General features: G+C 39.2%; 1 protein-coding gene across 2 annotated transcripts; it reads right to left on the reverse strand.

Moving 5' to 3' along the window:
- Positions 1-187: 187 nt before the first annotated feature.
- On the reverse strand, positions 188-21038 carry LOC111151306 (SWI/SNF related, matrix associated, actin dependent regulator of chromatin, subfamily e, member 1). 2 transcript variants are annotated; one of them, XM_022509201.1, is made up of 11 exons: positions 20855-20945; positions 18807-18858; positions 18593-18636; positions 15520-15624; positions 10215-10295; positions 9194-9325; positions 8767-8938; positions 5113-5285; positions 4484-4585; positions 3643-3853; positions 188-1467 (listed from the first exon to the last, which is right to left on the reverse strand). In XM_022509201.1, the coding sequence occupies exons 2-11, from the start codon at positions 18811-18813 to the stop codon at positions 1259-1261; spliced, it is 1236 nt and encodes a 411-aa protein (XP_022364909.1). In that variant the 5' UTR covers positions 18814-18858; positions 20855-20945; the 3' UTR covers positions 188-1258. The 2 variants fall into 2 exon arrangements, with proteins under 2 accessions (XP_022364909.1, XP_022364910.1); XM_022509202.1 differs by lacking the exon at positions 18807-18858 and having other exon boundaries at positions 20855-21038.
- Positions 21039-21506: the final 468 nt, after the last annotated feature.

Here is a 21506-nt window from a genome sequence, read left to right on the forward strand (position 1 = left end):
TGATTTTTCGAATGTCTTGAACTTGAATACTCCATCGGTTTATAGACGTCGTTGGGTGAGCCAAGGGCCCTACCTGAGGATGCAAATCTGTAATGGCTTTGGGAACCCGCTCCCTGCTGTCCCTGCGTTATAGTAACAAAATAAATACACTTGCTTTGCATAAAAATAGTGATAAAAACACGGAGACTTTTTTTCCACTTATTTATTACATTTGGACCTTTAAGAAACATTTATCACCAGATACACCACTATTCAGTAAAAATCTATTCTAGGTTTTGGGAAGCATACGGGTCACAAACTACCTTGCTTCTAATCTCCAAGGCTTTACTAAGAGTTTATCAAAAAGGTAGGCTCTGATCTATGGGATGCTGAGCCTTGAGGTTTTGAGTTTCGATTATTGTAGAACAGTTTCAAAGGGACGAACTGAATTCCCACTGTTTTCCATCTGGAATGGGCTAATAGTTTTGAAGTTGTCTAGTCCACTGCGAGAATATTCAACTCCTTAAGCTTTGTGGCCTATTCTGTCTTTGGGAAACTTGGTAAAAAAGTACTTCTTTTTTTCTGTACAGTAAGGATGAATTTATCAGAACACACCCAATATGAATTATAACAAAAAGCCGTGTACATAATGTGTATACGTCATGTTCATTTTAATGACTACTTCATAAGTTGGTAACTATTCGAACTTTGGAGACTATTTCTGGATCAGTACGATCCAAGCTTAGTTGCAGTCAACTCCTTAACACAACTCTTGGTATGCGACACTGATTAAAAATAAAAAAGGTAAGTGAACAAATATATACTCATACATGATTATGTTTTCAAGAAGCTACTCTTTGTGGAAGTATAGAGGAATGGGGACTTTCGGGAAGCTGCTGAAGGGGACTGGGAAGTTTAAAGCTATGGCTCTGGTAAGCACCCCAGTGAGCTGTAGGAAGGCATTTGTAAGAGTAGATTGTGCAGCATCAAAGGATAACTCTCTAAAAGAGGTGGGCATTTTCTCAATTAATTTAAATTCTGAGGTTTTCAGTAGTTGAGGGCTAGAAATAAGACCCAAAGAAAAGAACCATCTTCACAATGGCTCAGGAAAGGTGACCGTGCCATTTGGCTTGTGATGCTAAATGGTCCAAAAGCCTTTGGTGGTGTGATATGGACAAGAAAAATATTAATACACAAACCACATAACACCATTAAAACTCAAAAACCATTTTTTTTTTCATTTAAAAAAGTATTTAGAACACATAAAACAAGGCAACATTTATTCTTTCTTCTCGTCTTCCGGGGCGGGGTCTGTTGGCGGCTCCTCCACTGTGGCACTGTTGCTCTCCGAGCCAGTGTTACTATCACTGGTCCCTTCCTCAGCCATACTGTCCACCCCCTCCTGCCCGCTCTCCTTGTCCTCAGGAGTAGATGTGCCTTCTTCACCGTTCTGTTGGCTTTCCGTCGCTTCTTCAAGGTGTGTCTCCTCTGTAATCACACATGTGTCACTGTCAGTTCCAAGACAAAAGTTTATTCTTCTAATTACGCCGACAGTCTCGAGCTATGCCGTCTAACGTGGTAGCCACTCACCGCACATGATATTAAGCACCGGAACGAGCTAGGGGGACTGAGGAACTGTTAGCACCTTTGAAACAATTCAGGTTTGAAAATGTACTTCTTGGCTGTAAATTTACAAAAGCTAAATACAGACCAAGTATTTCTGTTGAAAATTTAGCTTCTAAATTTAGATGTGCTACAGGTAAAAAACACACATCAGATTTTGAAGATTTAGTATGAAAATGAATGGAAAAGTTAATCCTTAAAAATGTTGATTACATATTGAGATATTGTTTAAGACATACTGGGTTAAATAAATATATTATTTTTTAAGATTTTATTTATTTGACTGATAGACAGGGGGAGTGGGAGAGGGAGAAGCAGGCTCTCCGCTGAGAAGGGAGCCTGATGTGGGGCTCGATCCCAGGGCCCTGGGACAATGACCTGAGCTGAAGGCAGACGCTTAACTGACTGAGCCACCCAGGTGCTGCTAAATATATTATTATTAATTCATTTGTTCTCCTTTACTTTAAAAAATGTTAGAAAATTTACAATTACACAGGGACTTACATTTTCTTTCTATTGGACATAAAGTTGTTCTGTGCTTTGGATTTAATTAGTGAGAAAGCAGGTATGGAAATGATATAAGGGCAATATTTTAGGTACATTGTTCAATGTAATGCTGGGTTGTTTTCTGTAAGAAATTAAGAACCTGAGGGTTTCTGCTCTAATAGTCTCAATTTTGTTTTTTCTTTTAGCTAAAAGGATAAAATCTGAGTGAAGACCCATAGGCATGCTCTACTCATAAATGACAGAACAGAGGCAAAGGACAGAGTGTTCTGTCTAGTTGCAAAATGAGCAAAGAATCATGCTCCTTACCCTAATTCTCAAGCTCCTGCTTTAACCATAAAAATATACTAATGCTCCAAATTTGTTAAGATAAAAAATATGTTCACAAAAAAACAGAAAAAGGCTCAGATAATGAAACTTAAAATCTGACTATCTGAAATGCTAATCTGCTGAATGAAATACTGTAGTAACATCTGGTAAAGTGACCTATATTCCATTAAATGTTTTCCTGACGTCAAACCGGAAGTTGTCAGTTGAATGCCAAGTATGACTACTGTCCCTCCCCTTGCTTGCAGTGATGGTCCAGGGAGCCTTTGGCTGTACTTCCTAGAACACTTTTAACTTACTCCTGCTTACACAGGGCACTGGGCAGGGTCAAAATAGTGCCTGAAGGTGAAGTAATCTCAAAATTTCAAATAATCGGTTTAATTGGTATTTTATGAAAGTTTTACATGTTATTTTGTGTCTTGAGGAATGCTTTTAACCAGGAAAATCAGTCTGCCTGGAAGTAAGAACTTCCCTTGGATGGTATCAACCAACCTTCCCCATAAAGGCTAGATAGTAAAGATTTTGGGTTTTGTGGTCCAGGTGTCTCTGCACCGACTCAACTACACTATGGTAGCCCCAAAGTAGCCACAGATAATACGTAAACACACAGGTAAGGCTGTGTTCCAACCAAAGTTTCTTTATGAAAGCAGGTGGCAGGACAGGATTTGGCCTGCAGGTTTTCCTTGCCCAACCCTGTCCTAGGACACCAAAGATGCTTGATCCTAAAAGCAACAACCACATATTACATTTTAGCAATAAAGGTTAAAACACTGAGTGCCAATATCACGTGAAATCCAGTCCAAAGTGATTTTATAAATCCAATATTAAGTGATTTTATGTACATTTCCTCATTTTTCCTCTGGAACTCTCAGAGGCTGGTACTAGAGCACCTAAAAGTGAGGAAACAGATTAAGTAATTTATCCACTCCTATGCTAGCAAGTTGTGAAAGAGTATTAGAGCCAGGTATGTCTGACTCCAGGGCCCATATTCTCAACCATTACTATCACTATACTTTATACACTTAACCCGGAAAGTGACATGACTCAATCTGGACAAATAACCAAGACCTCAAATAGCCAGACTAAAGACCAGTGCCTCACTGCTGTTTGTACGGACATTAACATTTTATGTTAGGATTTGGAAGGAGATGCGTAGATCAGATAGAGAATAGCCCTTGACACTGACTTTGTGGTCAGCGGGCAGGTTACCTGTCTCCATGGGGATGCTCTCGTCATCCTTCTTCTCTTCAGTCTTACTCGCAGCTTGCTCTTCCTCAGGAACCATGCTGCTCTGACTGCGTTCAGCTTGCTCTGCTGCCTCTTTCTCTCTTTCCTCCTGCCTTTTTCGAGCCTGCTCCTCTGCCTGTGCAATTTCAGCAGCAATTTTTTCCATATCCACTTCTACTTTTAAACCGCACAACTAGTAGTCAGAAAGAAAGAAAACTTAGTAGTGTTCTTTTCTTATGACCTCTGAACCAGAGAAATTATTTCATGAGTGGGTTTTCTTGGTTATGAACTATATACATATATATGGGTGTGGGGGGGTAGCGATTCTAGGTCTTCTCTGAAACTCCTGTGTCTACAGGAAAGGAAAGTTGCTGTAGTGGCCATGTACCAGCAAGTGGCACGGAATGGTTGGTGAGGCAATGCTGAAAGCACTGGATTTACATAGAAGGCTTCCAGTTCCTATTTCAAGCTACCAAACACAGGATCTACTTGTTTTAACACAAAGTGTACACTATAAGCTACATTTAAAGAATAAGTCTCAATAAAATGAAACAACTCATGACTGCATGCATTTAAATTAAAACGCCCAGGGATTCTAGGGACTACAGGCTAGTTAGTACATGTGTGGATACTATATGATATCTTAAACCTACTGAAATTTTGTCAGAAAATGGGAATAATTTCAAAAGCAAAGACCTTACCATTAGAGCAAAGTTCACCCTATTTGAAAGTGAACAACATTCAATAAAAACACTATTTTGGAGAAAGGAACAAGAACAAAGTCACAGTGATAAGAAGTACAGTGAACACATTGAATTAATACCCTTTTAAGTTCATTGTTAAATGAATCTGTGCTTTCCAGGAATTTCCTCTTCTTTTCCTGGTGTCGCTCCTCTATTTGAAGAAGTTCAGCTTCTAGTTTTCGCTGAAAGACATATGATTAGGCTTTATTACTACTGAATTATTTTCTTGAAAGCAAAATACATTTTTTTAATGGACATTTCTTAATGGTCCATGCTTTCTCACAGTGTGACAAAGGTTTTTGAATTTTTAAATTAAATCACTTACTGCACAATGTGTCTAGCTAAGATTTTAAAAACATAAAATGCAGCATAGAGGAGTGACTACAATTAACAAGTATACGTCAAAGAACACTCCTTCAGGAATTTCTTCAGGAAAAAATATTTAGTTAAGCAATAAAGGTTGAGAAGATATCTTAAAAATTCTTAATGTGCAAACTTTCTATCACACGAGTCTGTATTACAGTTTTAATGACAACTTATTAAATCTCCGGGAAACCTCTACTTCTGCAAGCCTCTGCCCTGAATCAGGAACAGGTTAGACTGAACACAGAAATATTTAGCTCACAGACTGGTGCACAGTATAAAATTATGCCACTGGGGCTCCGTGACATAGCCCCAATTTATTATAACAAATGCTTTGTGTCTTTACCTGATGAACCATTAAGGATTGGACCTGTCGTTTGAGGACCTGCATTCTAGCTGTTGTGACAACAGACCGAACATCTGGCACCACACTCTCACTGAGGATTTCACTGATGAGGCGGTGGTTTCTCTGGAAACGGGCGGTGGCTGTATGCTTCATTGAAAAGCCATCATCATAATCTGGCATAAACAAGAAGTTTGGAAATAAAGTTGCCAGCAACCATAAACAGGACAGAGTGACAATGTTAACACCTGAACACCAAGGAGTCTTGGTCCTCACTGGTCTAACAAGCGGGACCTTCCCTGCTCAGGGAGGAGTCTGTTTCTCCCCCTCTCTCTGTACCCCGCCAATGCTCTCTCTCAAAGAAATCAACCAACCAATCAATCAATCAACCAAATCTTTAAAACAAAAATAATCACAAGGGGGCCTTAAGGGCATCATGGGAGCACTGGGGAAGTCATTCGACAAAAGTCTTGAGGAGGACATAATGTGTTCATTGGCCAGGGTACTGGTTATTCTCACTCTGTCTGAGAAGGTCTTGAATGAAACACAAATGTGATAAAAACCATGTATCTTCTGGCCTGGAAATCCACAATGGGAAGACTGCATGTTACAGCGAGACTGCAATGCTGCTGAAAGGTTCACTCTCTTGGTGGCAATTTAAGGCATTTACACCTGATGACAGCACAGGAACTGAGCAGTGTCTTTAATACTAAAGTAATACAATGAAAATGCCCACTGCAGACAGAACATTATCTCTAGCAATACTGTGTCCCAGACCACCACATACATTTTATTTGACTAAAAAAACCCATTAAAGCCCTAAGGCAATTTTATAGAAAAAGAATATTTACTACCAAATTTTACTTTTAATTTTTGTCAATCTATACATGTACATGGTTTTCAGTGCGTAAAGATACTATGCTGTTTTCACTCCCCCAAGTTCATATACATATGGCATGGATCTGGTTTATATGCTTATTTTTAATAGCTATGCAATAGTGTTTCCTTCATTTCAACCTCTGCCTTATCACCTCCACAGTTTTGGACATATCTGCTAAAAAGCCATACTATCATTTATTTAATATAGTCACTTAAATTAACTCACTTTTTAAAAAAAGCTTCCTCTTAAACAATACACATTAAAATAAAAGTTCCTGGGCGCCCCGGTGGCTCAGTCGTTAAGCGTCTGCGTTTGGCTTGGGTCATGATCCCAGGGTCCTGGGATCAAGTCCCACATCAGGCTCCTTGCTCAGTGGGGAGCTCCCTCTCCCTCTCCCTCTGCTCCTCTGCCCCCACTGGTGTTCCCTCTCGCTTGCTCTCTCTCTCAAATAATAAAAAATCTTAAAAAAAAAATAAAAATTTTTAAAAATTTAAAAAATTAAAAAAAAAATAAAAGTTCCTCTCTGAACCACCTAATCATCTTAGTGTCCCACCAGAAGTGGAGGGACCACACTTTAGGAAACTTTGCTTGAGGCCCAAATTGTACTACTGTGTCAGTTTAGCACCTCCCTTATTATCTGGTAATTAAGTAGTTCCCAAAATGCTCATCATCATAAACACCACAGCTACAAACTACTTTTTGTCTCCTTTCAAGTAGTTTCTTTAATATACTTCTGAAATGAAAATTACTGGACTATAGGATACCATTAAAAAAAAATTCTGGGGGTGCCTGGGTGGCTCAGTGGGTTAAGCCTCTGCCTTCAGCTCAGGTCATGATCTCAGGGTCCTAGGATTGAGCCCCATATCGGGCTCTCTGCTCAGTGGGGAGCCTGCTTCCCCCTTTCTCTGCCTGCCTCTTTGCCTACTTGTGATCTCTCTCTCTGTCAAATAAATACAATAATTTTTAATAAAAAAAAATCGTGACCTTATTTTTTTTAAGTTTTTCATATTCACACTTAAGATTATACATGGTATATTCATGCTATCTGAACTGTATATACTTCTTTGTTTTTTTGCTTTCCTCTTTCATTTATATGGTTCCAGTGTTGAACTCTGGTAGGGGAAATCAAGTCTTAGCAATCTGGGCTTGTCTTTTCTTATCCTTAGAGTTGTCTGACTTTTGGGGGATGGGCTTATATTTTCTAGTTATTTTCAAATTCACCAGCTCTTCATTTTACCTCATTCTCTAAAATGTCATTTAAAAAACCTTTCGCTGTCTTATGTGGAAGCTGCATAAGCCTTCTCTAGAATAGCAGCAGGCAGCCACTACGCTCACAGGCCTTCTCTTGGACTGATGCTAATCCCCACCTCGCAAACGTTCCTCTTCTGCTATTTCCGAGGCATAAAGTCCAAGGTCTGAAGTCACTCTTATCCTGGCATCTTCATTTTCACCTGTCCTTTCTTACCAGCAGCTTTCAGTTCTTATCTTAAACTTTCTAAAACATAATGGGCTGAAGTCTGAGGAACAGAGAAGAGGATCTTTTTCTGAAAACTGTTGCTGAGTGAATCTCTGAAGTCCTGCTCAGTTCACTGTCCCCTCTCACCTAAATAAAACTTTTAACTGCTTCTACTTGTGGCTTCCATGTTGCTAATCTTTGGTGATACTCTTCTACTCATCCTTCCAGTTTTTCGTAAACTGGATCTTCTATTTGTTAGTTCTGTATGCTTTTCTTGCATTAATCATCCAATCTGAGTAATTCTGGCCTGTGTTTGCTAGCATGTCCTTAACACTCAGTATGGTTTCTAATCCACATTCTATTATTATTTACATTATTCTATTCTCTTCTGTATTTATGAGAGTATTTGTCAATATCTTAGTCCATCCTTTTTAAAAACATATTTCCTCCCTCTCCTATGGGGTACATGTTTATTCATGTTTTTAGGTGGCATTATTGCTTCCTTCTCCACAGTATCTTTCAAGTTCTTACAAGCCTTCTCTTTATACCCCTACTCTGAAATGGGGTCTTATTTTCTTGATGTATTGTTGCTTGTAGCTGGAGCCTCTAGCCCTTTCCACATCATGGCAGCACATGAGAAAATGTGATTTATACAGCAGGCGTGACTCGTAGAGGAGTATGGCCCCTGATGCAGGGGCTAGTTCTGAGGCTCCTTGCAGCTTCAGACCCTGCCTGGCTGCACAGACCAAGGATGTAGTCCGTATACCTGCAAACGAGTCATGGAAAGCCAATCAGGAAGCTCTGCTGTTTGCGTGTACAGTGTGTACATGTATTTGTGTGTGTGTGTATAAAGTGTGCATGTGTGCACCCTCATGTGTTATCACAGGCCACGCTGGATTTCGGAATTAACTGGAAAACAATTTCACAATGCTTCTCCCCACTCGTTAACTTTCTCTCTGGAGAGCCTTTAATTCAACAAGTTTAAGGAATCAATAGGAAAACAGGATGTAACCAGAAAGCATGAGCTTTTTAAAAGCAGTTGAGGCAAAATTCTGATTGTGACTCAAAAACCTTTCCTGCATTCTGAGCATAAAGATTCTGATAAATAATAAATAGGTTTTGCTATTTTCTGCACTAACAAGGATGTATCTTTTTTTTACTGGAAACTTCACATGCAGATCTTAAGATTAAGTAATCAAAATATTGAAATGGCACTTATATGCTTTGTTTTCCATTTAGGGTAGGACATTAACTTGGCGATTGCTTGTATTTTAAGTTCTCAGAGAACGCATAAACAAAACCCCATTTTTGGTTTTTTTACCGTCTGGATCTTCAGCAGGCTGGATGCTCATGTACGGCTCTCCTTTCTCCATGCGAGACTGTCTCTGTCGACTTTCTTCCTCTAAAGCAGCTTCTGCACGACTTTTTGCATTTATGTAAGCAAGGTATGCGGGGGAATTATGATAGGCCTTCATAGATTCATTGTACTCTATCTGAAATTCAAATATTTTTCAGTTTTGTAATTAGCATATTGCAGGTTATACGGATGGCTTTATCGCATTTGAATATCAAAAGGCAGAATTATCTCCTTTTTACAGACAAGGAATCTGAAGCCTAGAGAAAGTGACTTGACCCAGCAGAGACAGTACTGCCTCAGCTGATTAGATCTTTTGTTTCTTTCACATAGAACAAGCAAATGTTTATGCATTTTACATCATCTCCACCCCACACTGAGGTCCCCATTCTACCTTTTCTGCTTCGTATTCGTTTAAATATTCTTGTTTTTCTTCATCAGTGAGATCTCGCCACATGCCACCAATAATCTTGCCAATCTCCCACAACTTTAGGTCAGGGTTGGAAGCTTTTACTTGGTCCCAGACCTTAAAAATGAAACATGAAATTTCAGTATGGATGCCTAAAAATACAGAACTTTAAAAATACTTTTTATAGAGAAACTTTTAAACATAAACAAAGGCAGAAGGAATAGTATCAAATCCCCATGTTCTCATCAGCCCACTGCAACGATTATCAATAGCTGGCCAATCTCATTTCTTTTGCTGGATTAATCCATGGCAGATCTCAAGACATCTCCAATCACTGGGGGGTTAAGATGAGATAACCCAATAACACAGTCTCTGTCTCTCTAAAAGTTCATAGAATTTAGAAGGAAAGTGGTTAATCTGCATAACACAACAGACCATATCATCAAATACATGTATAATAAGCGTGACCCCAAATTTCTAAATAGTGGTGAAAACAGCTCAAAGCTCTTACTATTAATAAAGATACTGGCTCTCTTTGTTACTTTAAGAGAATACAGGTTCATCACCAAACCAAACCACAAGGGAAAATTCAAAAGTGTAAAGAAAATGAAAATCACCAGGAGCTTACTCTGTAGAGATAACCACTGCCTTCTAGACTTTTTTCTTCTTCAAACTACATACTGTTGCTATTGTTTTTATAGAAAATAAGATAATATATGTAGTTCTATATGCCTTTTTTCACTTCACATTTTTCTCATGTCACTGAATTTCTCCAAAGGGCTACATAACACTGTCTAATGGACTTAAACGGTTTATTTAATCATGTTCTTCTTGCTGGATTTTAGTTTCGGAATTCTGAAATCAGAACCAAGTTCTTTAAAAACTGCAATTCCTTATCCTTTCCTCTGACTCTACACAGAAACCCTGGCTGTGCCATTATGAAATCTGATGTAAAGCGAAGCAGCAAAGAGAGTAGTCCTTCCTCCCTCTGGCTCCTGGCACCTACCTTTCTGCTGTACCTCATGTAGGGCATCAGCGGCTTATCTGGTGGCTTTGGGGGTTTTGGAATCGTAATACCAGAGGATGCCTACAAAAGAGTTAAATACATTCATTATTCAATTGCAAGTAATTCACCAGCAAAACGAAAAGAGAGTCCCTTAAAAAATTCTAATGCGCCTTTCTTCTACTCGTCCATGGATACAAGATTCTTATATTTTCTCCACTGAAAATAGCTATCACTGCAAATTCAGAAATGTTCACATCAAAAGAAAATAAAGAAAATGACTTTAGGTACATTATTTTAAAATATTTTACTTAGCAGATTTTTGCTACTGCTTTGACAACCTGGCTGTAAGAACAAATAAAGTATTACATAATAATCCATACACTGAAAATACATGGTTACATATCACATGTCCCACGTTTAGGACATAACCTAGCACCCTTTAATTGTGCTTAATTTACCATTACACATACAGTCAACACTTGATTATCTGTTGGAGTCTGGGCTCCTTCGGCACTTACCACTCTCACACTGTCTGCAAGGGTCTTTGTATCTACTTATACTACTCCAGGAATGCACCACACCCCTACATAAACAACACCCCTACAAAAACTACCTTCTAGGTTCAAAACAGAAAACAAAATACCTTATTTCCTTTATCAGGACTAGAGATTTTATTTTTCTTAAGGTTCTAGGTCCGTATCTAGTGGCTTTCTATAAAGGGGATCAAGAATTATAAACTAAAGTCATGCCTTTTCTTGTCCTCAGTCCTAATAATAAAGTGGGAGTGGATGAGTTTACCCAGGGGCAGAGAAATTGTAGACACAGGGCCCAATTGGGTTATTTTTGAGGCCTTATATTGATTAAAAATTCTGGTTTAGTGGGGAGAAAAAAAATGAAAACACAAGGAGGAGGGAAGACTAAAAATATTTTTTCAAAAGGTAAAGAAAAAGGTGGAATAGAGGGAAAACAAAGGCAAAGAAAAAGATGAGAGACCGGTTCTTTCTATGGGCTAATAGCTAGGTAAAAGAGAGCAGGCAGCATCTAGTGGATGCCCCAGATAACTGCGATCCACAAGCGCCTATTTCTGAGCTTAGTTTCAGCTTAACATATATGACTACCTTTGATCAAGGACCCAGAATAAGTTCATCATGGCTGAATCACATTTATTTCCCCCCAGTTTCTAGGAGACAACGGATATTGATTCTTCTTGCCAGGCTACAGGGAAGAGGTGCTGGCTTCGCTCTAATTATCAAAGGACAGGGACTGGCAAATCCTCATAAGAAGACTAAGAGATATTTTGTTCCCTTGCCCTTCAGTTGCTGCTGTGGTAAAACTCTAGACAAACTCCTCCTTTCTGGGTTGGGACACCAATTATAACCTTATTTTTTAATGCACACTAATGTCTGAGATTAGTGTGTCTGCCCAATTCCACTGCTTTCAAACAATGCTTCCTCCTCCTACGACAAGGGTCTTTCTCCATCCCTACATACTTTCAGTAACTCTGCTTCTTCTTACATGAGATTGTTAGAAAGCATATCACCTCTGAAGCAGTATTTCCTCTCTTCTTTCCACTCCTCCCATACCTCATGCTGGCGCCTATGCAGACAGACCCTGTTTTTTTTTTTTTTTTAAACCAGCATTGGGCAATGGGGTGAGGTAAGCCAGAAGGGATAGACACTATCAACAGCAATCATATGAACAGCCAGTAAGACAAGACAAGATCGGTCTCAAGGTCTGTAGCTCTTTCAAGGAGGGGTAAGGGAACTCCTATGAGGCTAACTTTACATCATGGGTTCAGAGCAAGATACACAAAGGTCTGATTTTTCATATGTAAAGTTACTAGAAAGCATTTCCAATTTATATCCAACACAAACCTTCAGAATTCCATGAAGTGGGTTACAAATAAAGTTGGAATTGTGCCAATAATTGAAGTTGGTATATCACCACTAACAAATTTTCTTTAAAGAGATAAAGAACTCTAAAATGTCTATGTTTTAAATATATTGACTTAAAACACTTCAAAAACGAATCATAGTAATATAAGCTCTACTTTTCAAAAAAACCACATTTGATAACATTAATAGATTTGCTTATTCTTTCTTCCAAAGGTAGGTACCCAAAATGTCTACATATTGAGGTTATATTTTCATTTGAATGAAACAAGGCTCTATTTCATTGATTAGGCAATTTATAAATACAAACCAAACCAAACCAAACCAAACCCAAACAATAACCACAAAGTTAAATTCTAGCTGGTTTTCGGGACACTAAAGATTTATATGACTAAACATTCCTAATTTATTTATCATCTCAGCAGACATCTTTCTACCATGTTTTAAACATTACTCTTTACAAAAAAAAAAAAAAAGGCAATTTGCCCTCAAGACACTTTAACCTTATTTTGATAAGAGTCCATCAGAAAAAACCCCTGCTTTCCTGTACTCCTCTGACTTGAGGAGTGAGAGCTGCTGGGCCCCTGACTAAATGGCCAAGTGGTTACACCTTTGGAGGGAATGTCTCCTTTCTTAGCAGTTTCTTTCCTTGTTTCTATCAGGAAAGCTACCTCTAGCAGCAATTGTCCCTCTTTATAATTTTCTGCTTCTAACTGGCAATGAGTTGGGGGAATGTAAAAACTATGCTTAGCTAAGTTAAAACTGTGCTTATATAACAGTAATTCCTGGAATCACCTCTGAATAAAGATCATGATTCTGTGAAATTTATTTTGGTCACTCAAGAGATTTTGTTGTTGTTTCTTCTAATTCTTCCTTTTCTCTGGTAGAGTTTTCTTCTAGAATGGACTTCCATTAGCATAAAAATAAGCCATTTTTAACATCTCGTCTCAAACTGTTTTCACACCTGTACTTAGGAGAATGTTAACCACCATCTGAAAGGACTGACTAGGAACGAATTCCATCTCATGGCTATCACAGGCACTCCAAAAGTTTCAACACGCTGTAAAAAGTCTCACAATTGGGGCGCCTGGGTGGCTCAGTGGGTTAAAGCCTCTGCCTTCAACTCAGGTCATGATCCCGGGGTCCTGGGATCAAGCCCCACGTCGGGCTCTCTGGGCAGCGGGGAGCCTGCTTCCCCTTCTCTCTCTCTCTGCCTGCCTCTCTGCCTGCTTGTGATCTCTGTCTGTCAAATAAATAAATAAAATCTTAAAAAAAAAAAAAGTCTCACAATTATTCAAGTGTACTAGAGTCATGAGGGAAACCAGATGTTCTACTGAGCCTATCGGAAGCTACCAGATAGGGTTTCACAGACTCATTCTTTCACATCGCTGACTTAAGGCTATTTGCAAACAGTGAAACCACATAGGAGCCTAAAGGAATAAAAAAGGTAACACATTATCAGGGTCATCTTAAAATAAAATACTTCTATCATGGTCAAAATCATATCCATTAAGTCCTAACAAAGCTTCAGTTAGATATATAAAAAAAAGTTGCGTAAAACTTTAGGCATAACTGATTTTCTTAGACAGCAATTTAGTGACCTAAAAGTTGAAGAGGCTGGGATTAAGAGAGGCTAAAAGCCTTCAGTTTCTAGGTCCCTTCAGGTTAAGTCTAGACAGCAGTTTTATTACACTTCAGTCTGGTGCGGAGGACAATAATACCAAAAAAACTAACACAAAGAACCCAAACGGCAAATTTTCCATGCCCAACAATCCTCCTGTACTAATCCACCCCAAAGCTAGTGCCAACTCCAAATGCTAGGTTCGAACATCCCCAAGAGGAAATGAGGAGGAACAGGTAATTGACTCTAGCCCTGAGACAGTGGATGACCTTTCCTTTTCCTACTGAATGTTCTCTATTAACAGAGAATTCCCACAGATACATCCAAGTTAGGAACAAAATGCTTATACAAACTGAAACACAAATGATTCTAATAATACAGTTATCACCATTTCTATTCCATTCATGTAGATAATCAAGAGCTGACTGTATAGAGCTATTAAAATGTAATCATTCTCTTGTTCACTCCTCATGAATAATTAACATGAATGATCCAAAATTGATTCTGCTCCTTGTTTAAAATTAAAATGTTCTTTATCATTGGATAACCTTGCCACCCATAACACTTCTGAAACACATTTAGGCCAGGGGAAAACACATACCGATGTACATAAAAATTGTATGCATTGTGAAATGCATACATACACACACTTTGTCAAAATTCTTTTCAGATACCATGAAATATGCATGGCACATAAAACTTGATATGCTTATGAAGTACAAATTATGCAGAAACAATGAAAAATTTAGACAAACAAAACCTATCAAGCTAAGCAATATGCTTACCAAGATAGACATATAGTTTGATAGTTATAAGCTTTTTGCTCTAGCTTGACTACAGGGTGAGAGGGCTCTTTTGAAGTCACATTAATTATTTATGAATATAGCAAACAAAAACCAAGTATTAAAAAGTTTACAGCCATTCTGGGTTGAATAAATTCTCACCAATGCCACATTCCGACATATGTAGGTATTTGGCTTTTGGATTTATTTTTATTTACTTTTGGTAAATCATTTTTACATTTATTTCTTTGCTACTCAAGCTTCCTTGAATGCAGTTTAAGATGATTCTAAGATAAATATATGAAATACATCACCCAATTTTGGGTGTCTTAGGTTGATCATCTAAATGAAACATCCTCAGTTTCAGAAATCATACCCCTGTCCTACAGATTATAGTACATTTTTAGTTGTCACTATCTAGTCTGGTATGTCAAGTTAATTTCATTCAACTTGCATTCTGCAATTCTTTGAAGTTATATTAAATCTCTTTTTAACTGGAGAGAAATGAATCTCAGAAAGTTGAATATTAAATCCAAAAGACAAATAATTATGTGTAGCAGTTCAAACTGGTAGGCCAGCTGAAAAAAGCCCAGGTCCATAAGCCGGGCTTTTATTCAGAAACTAAGTTCTTGAGCCTGATGCTAATTACCTTAAATGAAAGATACTCTTTATCTCAAAAAAAGTATTTTAACCATAAGAAACTCTAGGTTTATCTACATATAGTATAAGCTGTAAGTGCCCAGGACTTTAGTTCTACCAACCCCCAAACAGAATGGATTCTTCTTTTCTTCTACATACATATCCAGATTTCACTGTTCTTTTGTTTTTTGTTTTTTCTGTTTTTTTGTTTTTTTCCAGTTTAAGATCGTACAATGAATGTAGTCAAAAAGCCAGGTTAAAAAAATTTTTTTTTAAATGGCTGTGCTGCTGATTCAAAAGGACCTAACTCTGGAGGCATTTCTGGTCAAATCCAGTTGTTTGCCGGATGCTGTAGTAGTTGATTCTCCTACCGTGACCCGGCTGTTGGTGCCCGGGTTCCCTCCCAGCCTGTAGTTGTTGTAGGCGAGATGACTGTATGGATTGTATCCCACAAACCCTGGTGTGCTGGGCATTTGCTGATGGAAACAAATGAGACAAAAACACGAATGAGAAATGAGCTCAAACGAGGAAAACACAGAAATGAAAAATGATCTGCATATGGCATGCAAAAGCAACCTGAATTTAAACAAGCAATGATGTGTTGTAATTGTTCTTTATCTTTCATTGAGAAACCAGTCTGCAAGTGGTTTTTTTTTGTTTTTTTTCCCCCTTTCTTCCCTTTCTTTCTCTTTGCAGGGGCAAGTCGTGTTTGTCGTCAGCGTGAGTGTGTGTGCTTGTTTTTTCGGAATAAGCAATATACCGAAGTGTCTCAAACACTCCGGATTACTTTATGGTCAATAATATGATATAACAACTTAGCAACAGGTGTTTGAGATAGGAAGGCCTGACATGTGATACACTAGAAGTCTGAAACACTGTACATGCAAAACAAAATGTGATTTACTTGACAGTTATGCAGATGCCGCCAATGTACTTATCTACTAAGAACAAATAAAAACAAGAAATGGATCGTGTCAGAGACAATTTTAAATCCTTCTATATAATGTGAAAAATGAAAAGGTACTCAAATCAGGAAGCCAGAGTAGTCAGTAGAAAAGAACATATGTGGGATTCAATGGGTGTCACATACATGATTTCAAAACAAAGACTTGTAAGAAATGCATGGATTTCATTCGGGGGTGCTATCTGATCTTTTAAACCCAGTCATTCATTTTTTTTAGGCTTTCTCTTCCATCTCTTCTTTGATCCATCTTCCATAGGTCAATCATGAACACTTTCTGCCATTTAATTTTAATGTGAACTACTTTCCTAGTTTACAGACTTGAACTTTCTTTTTTCATCTAGTTTCGATACCTTTGACCCTTTCAAAACACAACTGCTCATTGCAGAAATGGAATTTTTGGATTCATGAATTATGTGTTGATGTAATCACAAATGGGCTCTTAATATAGCAGTGCCCCTCATGGTTAATACAATGACATCCAATGTTCATGAGAATAAAGGTATAATGCATAAAAAGGATATAGCAAAGAGAAACCCAAAGTAGGGAATTTTATCTAATGAAACTCAACCAAAACAACTAATTTAATTTTAACATGCAATTAACAATATGAGCCCTCAATTGTAGAATGTAAAATACACTTAACACATCCCAACTAAGCTGTGGCTGTTATGAACACAATTTTCTACAACATGCCGCTGCACATATCCATGTCCAAAAGAAAGATATTCAAGCAGATATTACATTTGAAACTCTTTAGAAGAAGAGAACAACTGATCAATTCTAGTCTGTATAGTTATAAAAGACGCAAATTAGGCATATTTAAGTAGGCAAAACACAGATGAAGTATCAAAGGCACAAGAGAAGTGTATATTACTTGGAGTGGTACATTGGGTGGTGGTGGTGGTGGTGGTGGTGGTAGTGGTGGTGGTGGTGGTGGTGATGGTAGAATGGAAAAAAAAAAAGGAAGGAAGGTAATTCATTTGATATCCATTCTGTTGGATGTCCTAATCCCTAGTCTTCTTTATTTTATGTGTCAATGTGAAATTACAATAGTACAGAAATAGGACTAAAGAAAGGCCAAAAAAAAAAATCCCTTTCTACATTTGAGAAGTCATAAGGGGACACTTGGTTTTTGAGCTATTTTTATTATCCCAAAAAATCAAGTTTGTCTTCCAGAGATTATACACTGTCAGAGGCCGTATATACGTCAAAATGACATCTTCAAAGGTTGCATAAAGAATGAAAATCACTGTTCAACATTATGAGGCAAAATGTAATAAAATTATGGGAATTAAAAAAAAATCAAAACTAAAACATTACAATTATACCATTTCCAAAACTGAAGTACATGGTTAGCTCTTTGAGGTCAGGAATCTCAACTGTTCAACTCCACCTGTATAGCCACTAGCAGAGGGCCGAGGAGATGGTCATTAAGAAATGTTCTTTGATTTAATAAAGAAAACAAACCAAACACAGGACTTTAAGATCTACTGGAAGTAACTTTAGAAACTGTATGTTACATAAGTTGAAATGAGAACATGAGATACAGTATCTCTTTTAAGAAGTATCTTACTAAGGAGAAACAAATTGTTGATAAAGGTAACTAAAGCATACATCTGAGGGTTAGTAAGTAAGAGCAGTCATCTAGTGGAGAAAAAAAATTACACAAGGACCTAATTAGTAGGCTAGCCTGCAATTTTGGGGATAAGGGGTCAGGAAGGAGGGCTAACAGCTATTAAAGAACTGCTTTTGTAGGCCATGGTCAATGTAAACAATGTTTTTTTTAAAGACAAAAAAAAAAAAAAAAGAAAACCCAAAAAACAACAAGGAATCCGTTTCAGCAAGGCCTGAATAGTTCCGGTTATATCTGTTTTGTGGATTGGATGATTATTTTACATGCTGTCCAAGCTGGGCCAGAACTTGCTTGATGAAAAACCTAGTTCACAAGTATTATTTAGAAACTTGAAAACATATTCAATAGGCAGGATCTGACCCACAGATAATGAAATCCTTACTTAAACAGCTTGAAAAATAAAAATTTACAATGAGTGTTATTATGGTACTGGAAGCTTTACTGTTTAATATGAAAATTATATATAAACAAGGAGAGAAAGTGTAACCAGCTGAAGGTTAGGTTTAAAAATAATAACAAATGCCAGACTGAGCATTCACTCAATATCAACTTTTAAGACTCTTACAGAGATTAACTAGAAAGAGATGTTAAGCTTATCATTTATTTCCCATTTAAAAAAGAGAACTGAGCAGAGGAGGTTGGAATTTCAGCAGTATGTTTCTTTAAATGTTGGGGTCGGTTCAAGGTAAGATGCAGAGAGTTATTTTATTTAGTAGGAAGTGCTGTTTTTTGGCTGAATTTTTCATCCTGTTGCTGTGATGATTGAGTGACTGTCACTGGAAGACATCTGGGTTTTTGTATCAAGGCCAGACTTGGCTATTACATTAACAAGAAAATTAAAACTTACTGTTGCAGGAGCTGGGGTGGGAGGTGGGGCATAAGATGGTCTTTCTGTTTGAAAGAAAATAAATAACTTCTTGTAAACAACTGAGATATAATACTATGCAACAAAACTACCAATGGTCCTGTTTTGAAGAAAAAAAAATGAGAGTATTTTGGAATTCCCATTTGCTAGGGCATTAGTCTCTTATTAATAGATAAATATAAAAAATGAAACTTACTTGACATTTTGGAAGATTAAGTTCTCAGTTCCTTAAGAATGAATCTGAGACACTAAAATAAAAAAAAGAAAAAAAAAAGAAAAAAAAAGAGAATCAAAACTCAGCAAGCATAAGAGATGTTTTCCTAAAGAATAGGGTAGTTTAATTGGTATTTCTTAGTAAAATTACACTATCTTCTAGTAATCAAATCCTTTGCATATTTTACTAAATCTTATCGGTCATTTGGTTCATCAGAATTAAACGACTAAAACAAATTACTGGGGATATTAAAAGTAATATTAGACGTGTACTTTCAAGTTTTTTCTTGCCACCTCCTGCATGGAAAACATTCTGCTAATGCCATGTAAACATTTAAACTGATAAAAATATGACAATAGAATGTGATGTATTACCAGGGCCCACCCCAACAAGGCCTACCAGATACTAACAGCTCACTGATCAACAGCAGCTCTACTTTCCTCTTAGAGTAACAACTTCTATTAAAACAAGCCAGCATTTTATTTCTGGAGGCAGTGCAAAAGGTAACTGGTTGATAAAGAGCTTCACATTCTCTTAGAGTGGTAAATAGCTTTGTATCTCCTGGGAATAACTTCTGAGCCTCTACCTGAAAAATTTATTAATCCTTCACAGCCCATTTCAAAATATATATCTCAATGGAGATTTCGTGATAAATTACTTGGGGGAGAACAAATTGCTTCCTTCTTTATACTCCTATCCAATTCACCTAAATCTGTAACATTGTTCATTACATTGTATTATACCTGTTAATATGGCTAAACTGTAGAACAGAGGCCATCTCATTCATTATCGCAGTCCCAGCACCTAGCTCAATGCTTACATTTGGTCCTAGTATTACCAGCTCTGAACAAGAACATGAAGGCGTGAGTTTGTTTCTTACATCAATATACATCACACACAATGTGTACAAAGAGACAAACATTTTAGAAAAAGAGCAAATAACTTCTATGACTACTGGAGTACTTTCATCAAACATTAGGTGAAACAAGCATGATGCTTTTGCTGCTCTTCTACATTTTAAGGGAATTCCCTGGAACATAAGGAATCAGAGGACTGTGTGAAAAGAAGTATTTTTTGAACGGCCCAACATGGGTCTCTCCCTCTTTCGGTTAAGAACCGGGCAGAAACCATGGACTCTGGTGATCTCCTTCCTGCTCAACATGGGGGTGAGGGTGGGGGTGGGAGGGTGGCTGTCAACAACAAGTAGGCCTCGCTGTGGGGAGCGCTGATAATAACTGCCAAAGCTCCCCGGTACATCACACTATTGTTAATACTTCAAAATTACTGCTGTCGTCTGCTACGATAAATTCTAAGGGTGGGCTTGTACATTTATTTGTCTGCCACTGGACCCATCCCTGGCGCCTAGCATAAAATACTAGATATTTGTTGAAGACTTTCTACGGGGCAGGCTTATCACTTATCTCGGTTCATGGTCACAACTACCCTTCGAGACATGCATTGATATCCGTACTTTACACAAGAAAAATGGGAGCCTCGGCGGCGAGTTTAAGTAACTTGTCTAAAGCCACACAGCCAGGAAGTGCTAGAGCTGGGTTTCAAACCCAGGCCAGACTGTTTCCGAGCTTTCGCTCTCCGCTCTCCACTCGAAGCCACACCGTGTGTCCTCGGTCGCTGCCGAACCAAAGGAAAACCACCTTCCTGGGGCGGGCAGGAGGGGGGATGGACCACGGACTTGGCTTGCCCCAAGGGGTTCCCCTGAGGTCGCTTCCTTCAGGTTGTTGTGCTGAATGCACTTCACTAACAACTCCACTAAAGAGGAATGCATGGGTGCTCTGACCCATTTCGCTGGGTTAGTGGAAGGGGCAAATCTTGCCGCCGGGGAGGGGCCCCAGACGGGACTCCCGAACCCCGCTCCGCTAGGCCTCAAGGAGGCCGCAACCGGCCCCCAGCTCTGGGCCCGCGGCCCAGCCTGAACCCCAGCAGCCCCCGGGAACTCGAGGTCCAGTCAAGCCGGGACACCACAACTCGCCACCCTCCCGACCCGCTCGGGCCCAGTCGGAAGCACTCACCCGCGGGCAGAAAAAGCGCCCGCAGCTCCGGCCTCGTTTCCCTTTGTCCCGCGCACGCCCCGCCCCTCGCGTCCGGAGCGTCCGCACTCGCACTTTCCACACTCTTCTTAATTGCTTTCCAGCCCTCCCCCGACTCTTTTTGAAAAAATAAAGCTCCAGGTGAGGACGCGATGATGCTTCGTCTGGTCAGGGATTTTTTTCAGGCCCCACACGTTCTACAAAACCCCACGAATGTGGGCACTCTCCCGGCCGAGCGCCGATTCGTCACGGCGGAGTGGGCGGAGGGGCCCGGCGGCGGGAGAGGCCGGAACGGCCGCCGCGCGGGGCCGGAGCGGCTGCAGGTGTCGTGGCGGCAGGCGCTGGCCTCGGCTTCCACGCGCGGGGCCGGAAGACGGCGGGGTCTCTCCGGGTGGAGGGGCTCGGAACCACTGCGGCCGCGGCGGCCGGGCCTCCGCTGCGCCGGCGGGTGGTGGTGGTTTTTTTCCGGGTTCTTCCTTGCTCTTTCTGTCGGTGAAAGAGTATATACTTCAGCAAGCGAAGGATGGAGGCGAGGGCGACCGGGTTCGCGCAGTTTCCGTTCCCACGCGCGCCTCGCGGGGCTTCCTGCCTTAACGGCCAGGCATGAAACCTTGACCAAAAGCAACACGGACCT

Source organism: Enhydra lutris, unplaced genomic scaffold (assembly GCF_002288905.1).
Source record: "Enhydra lutris kenyoni isolate GAN:26980312 unplaced genomic scaffold, ASM228890v2 scaffoldscaffold26, whole genome shotgun sequence".
Lineage (NCBI taxonomy): Eukaryota > Metazoa > Chordata > Mammalia > Carnivora > Mustelidae > Enhydra > Enhydra lutris.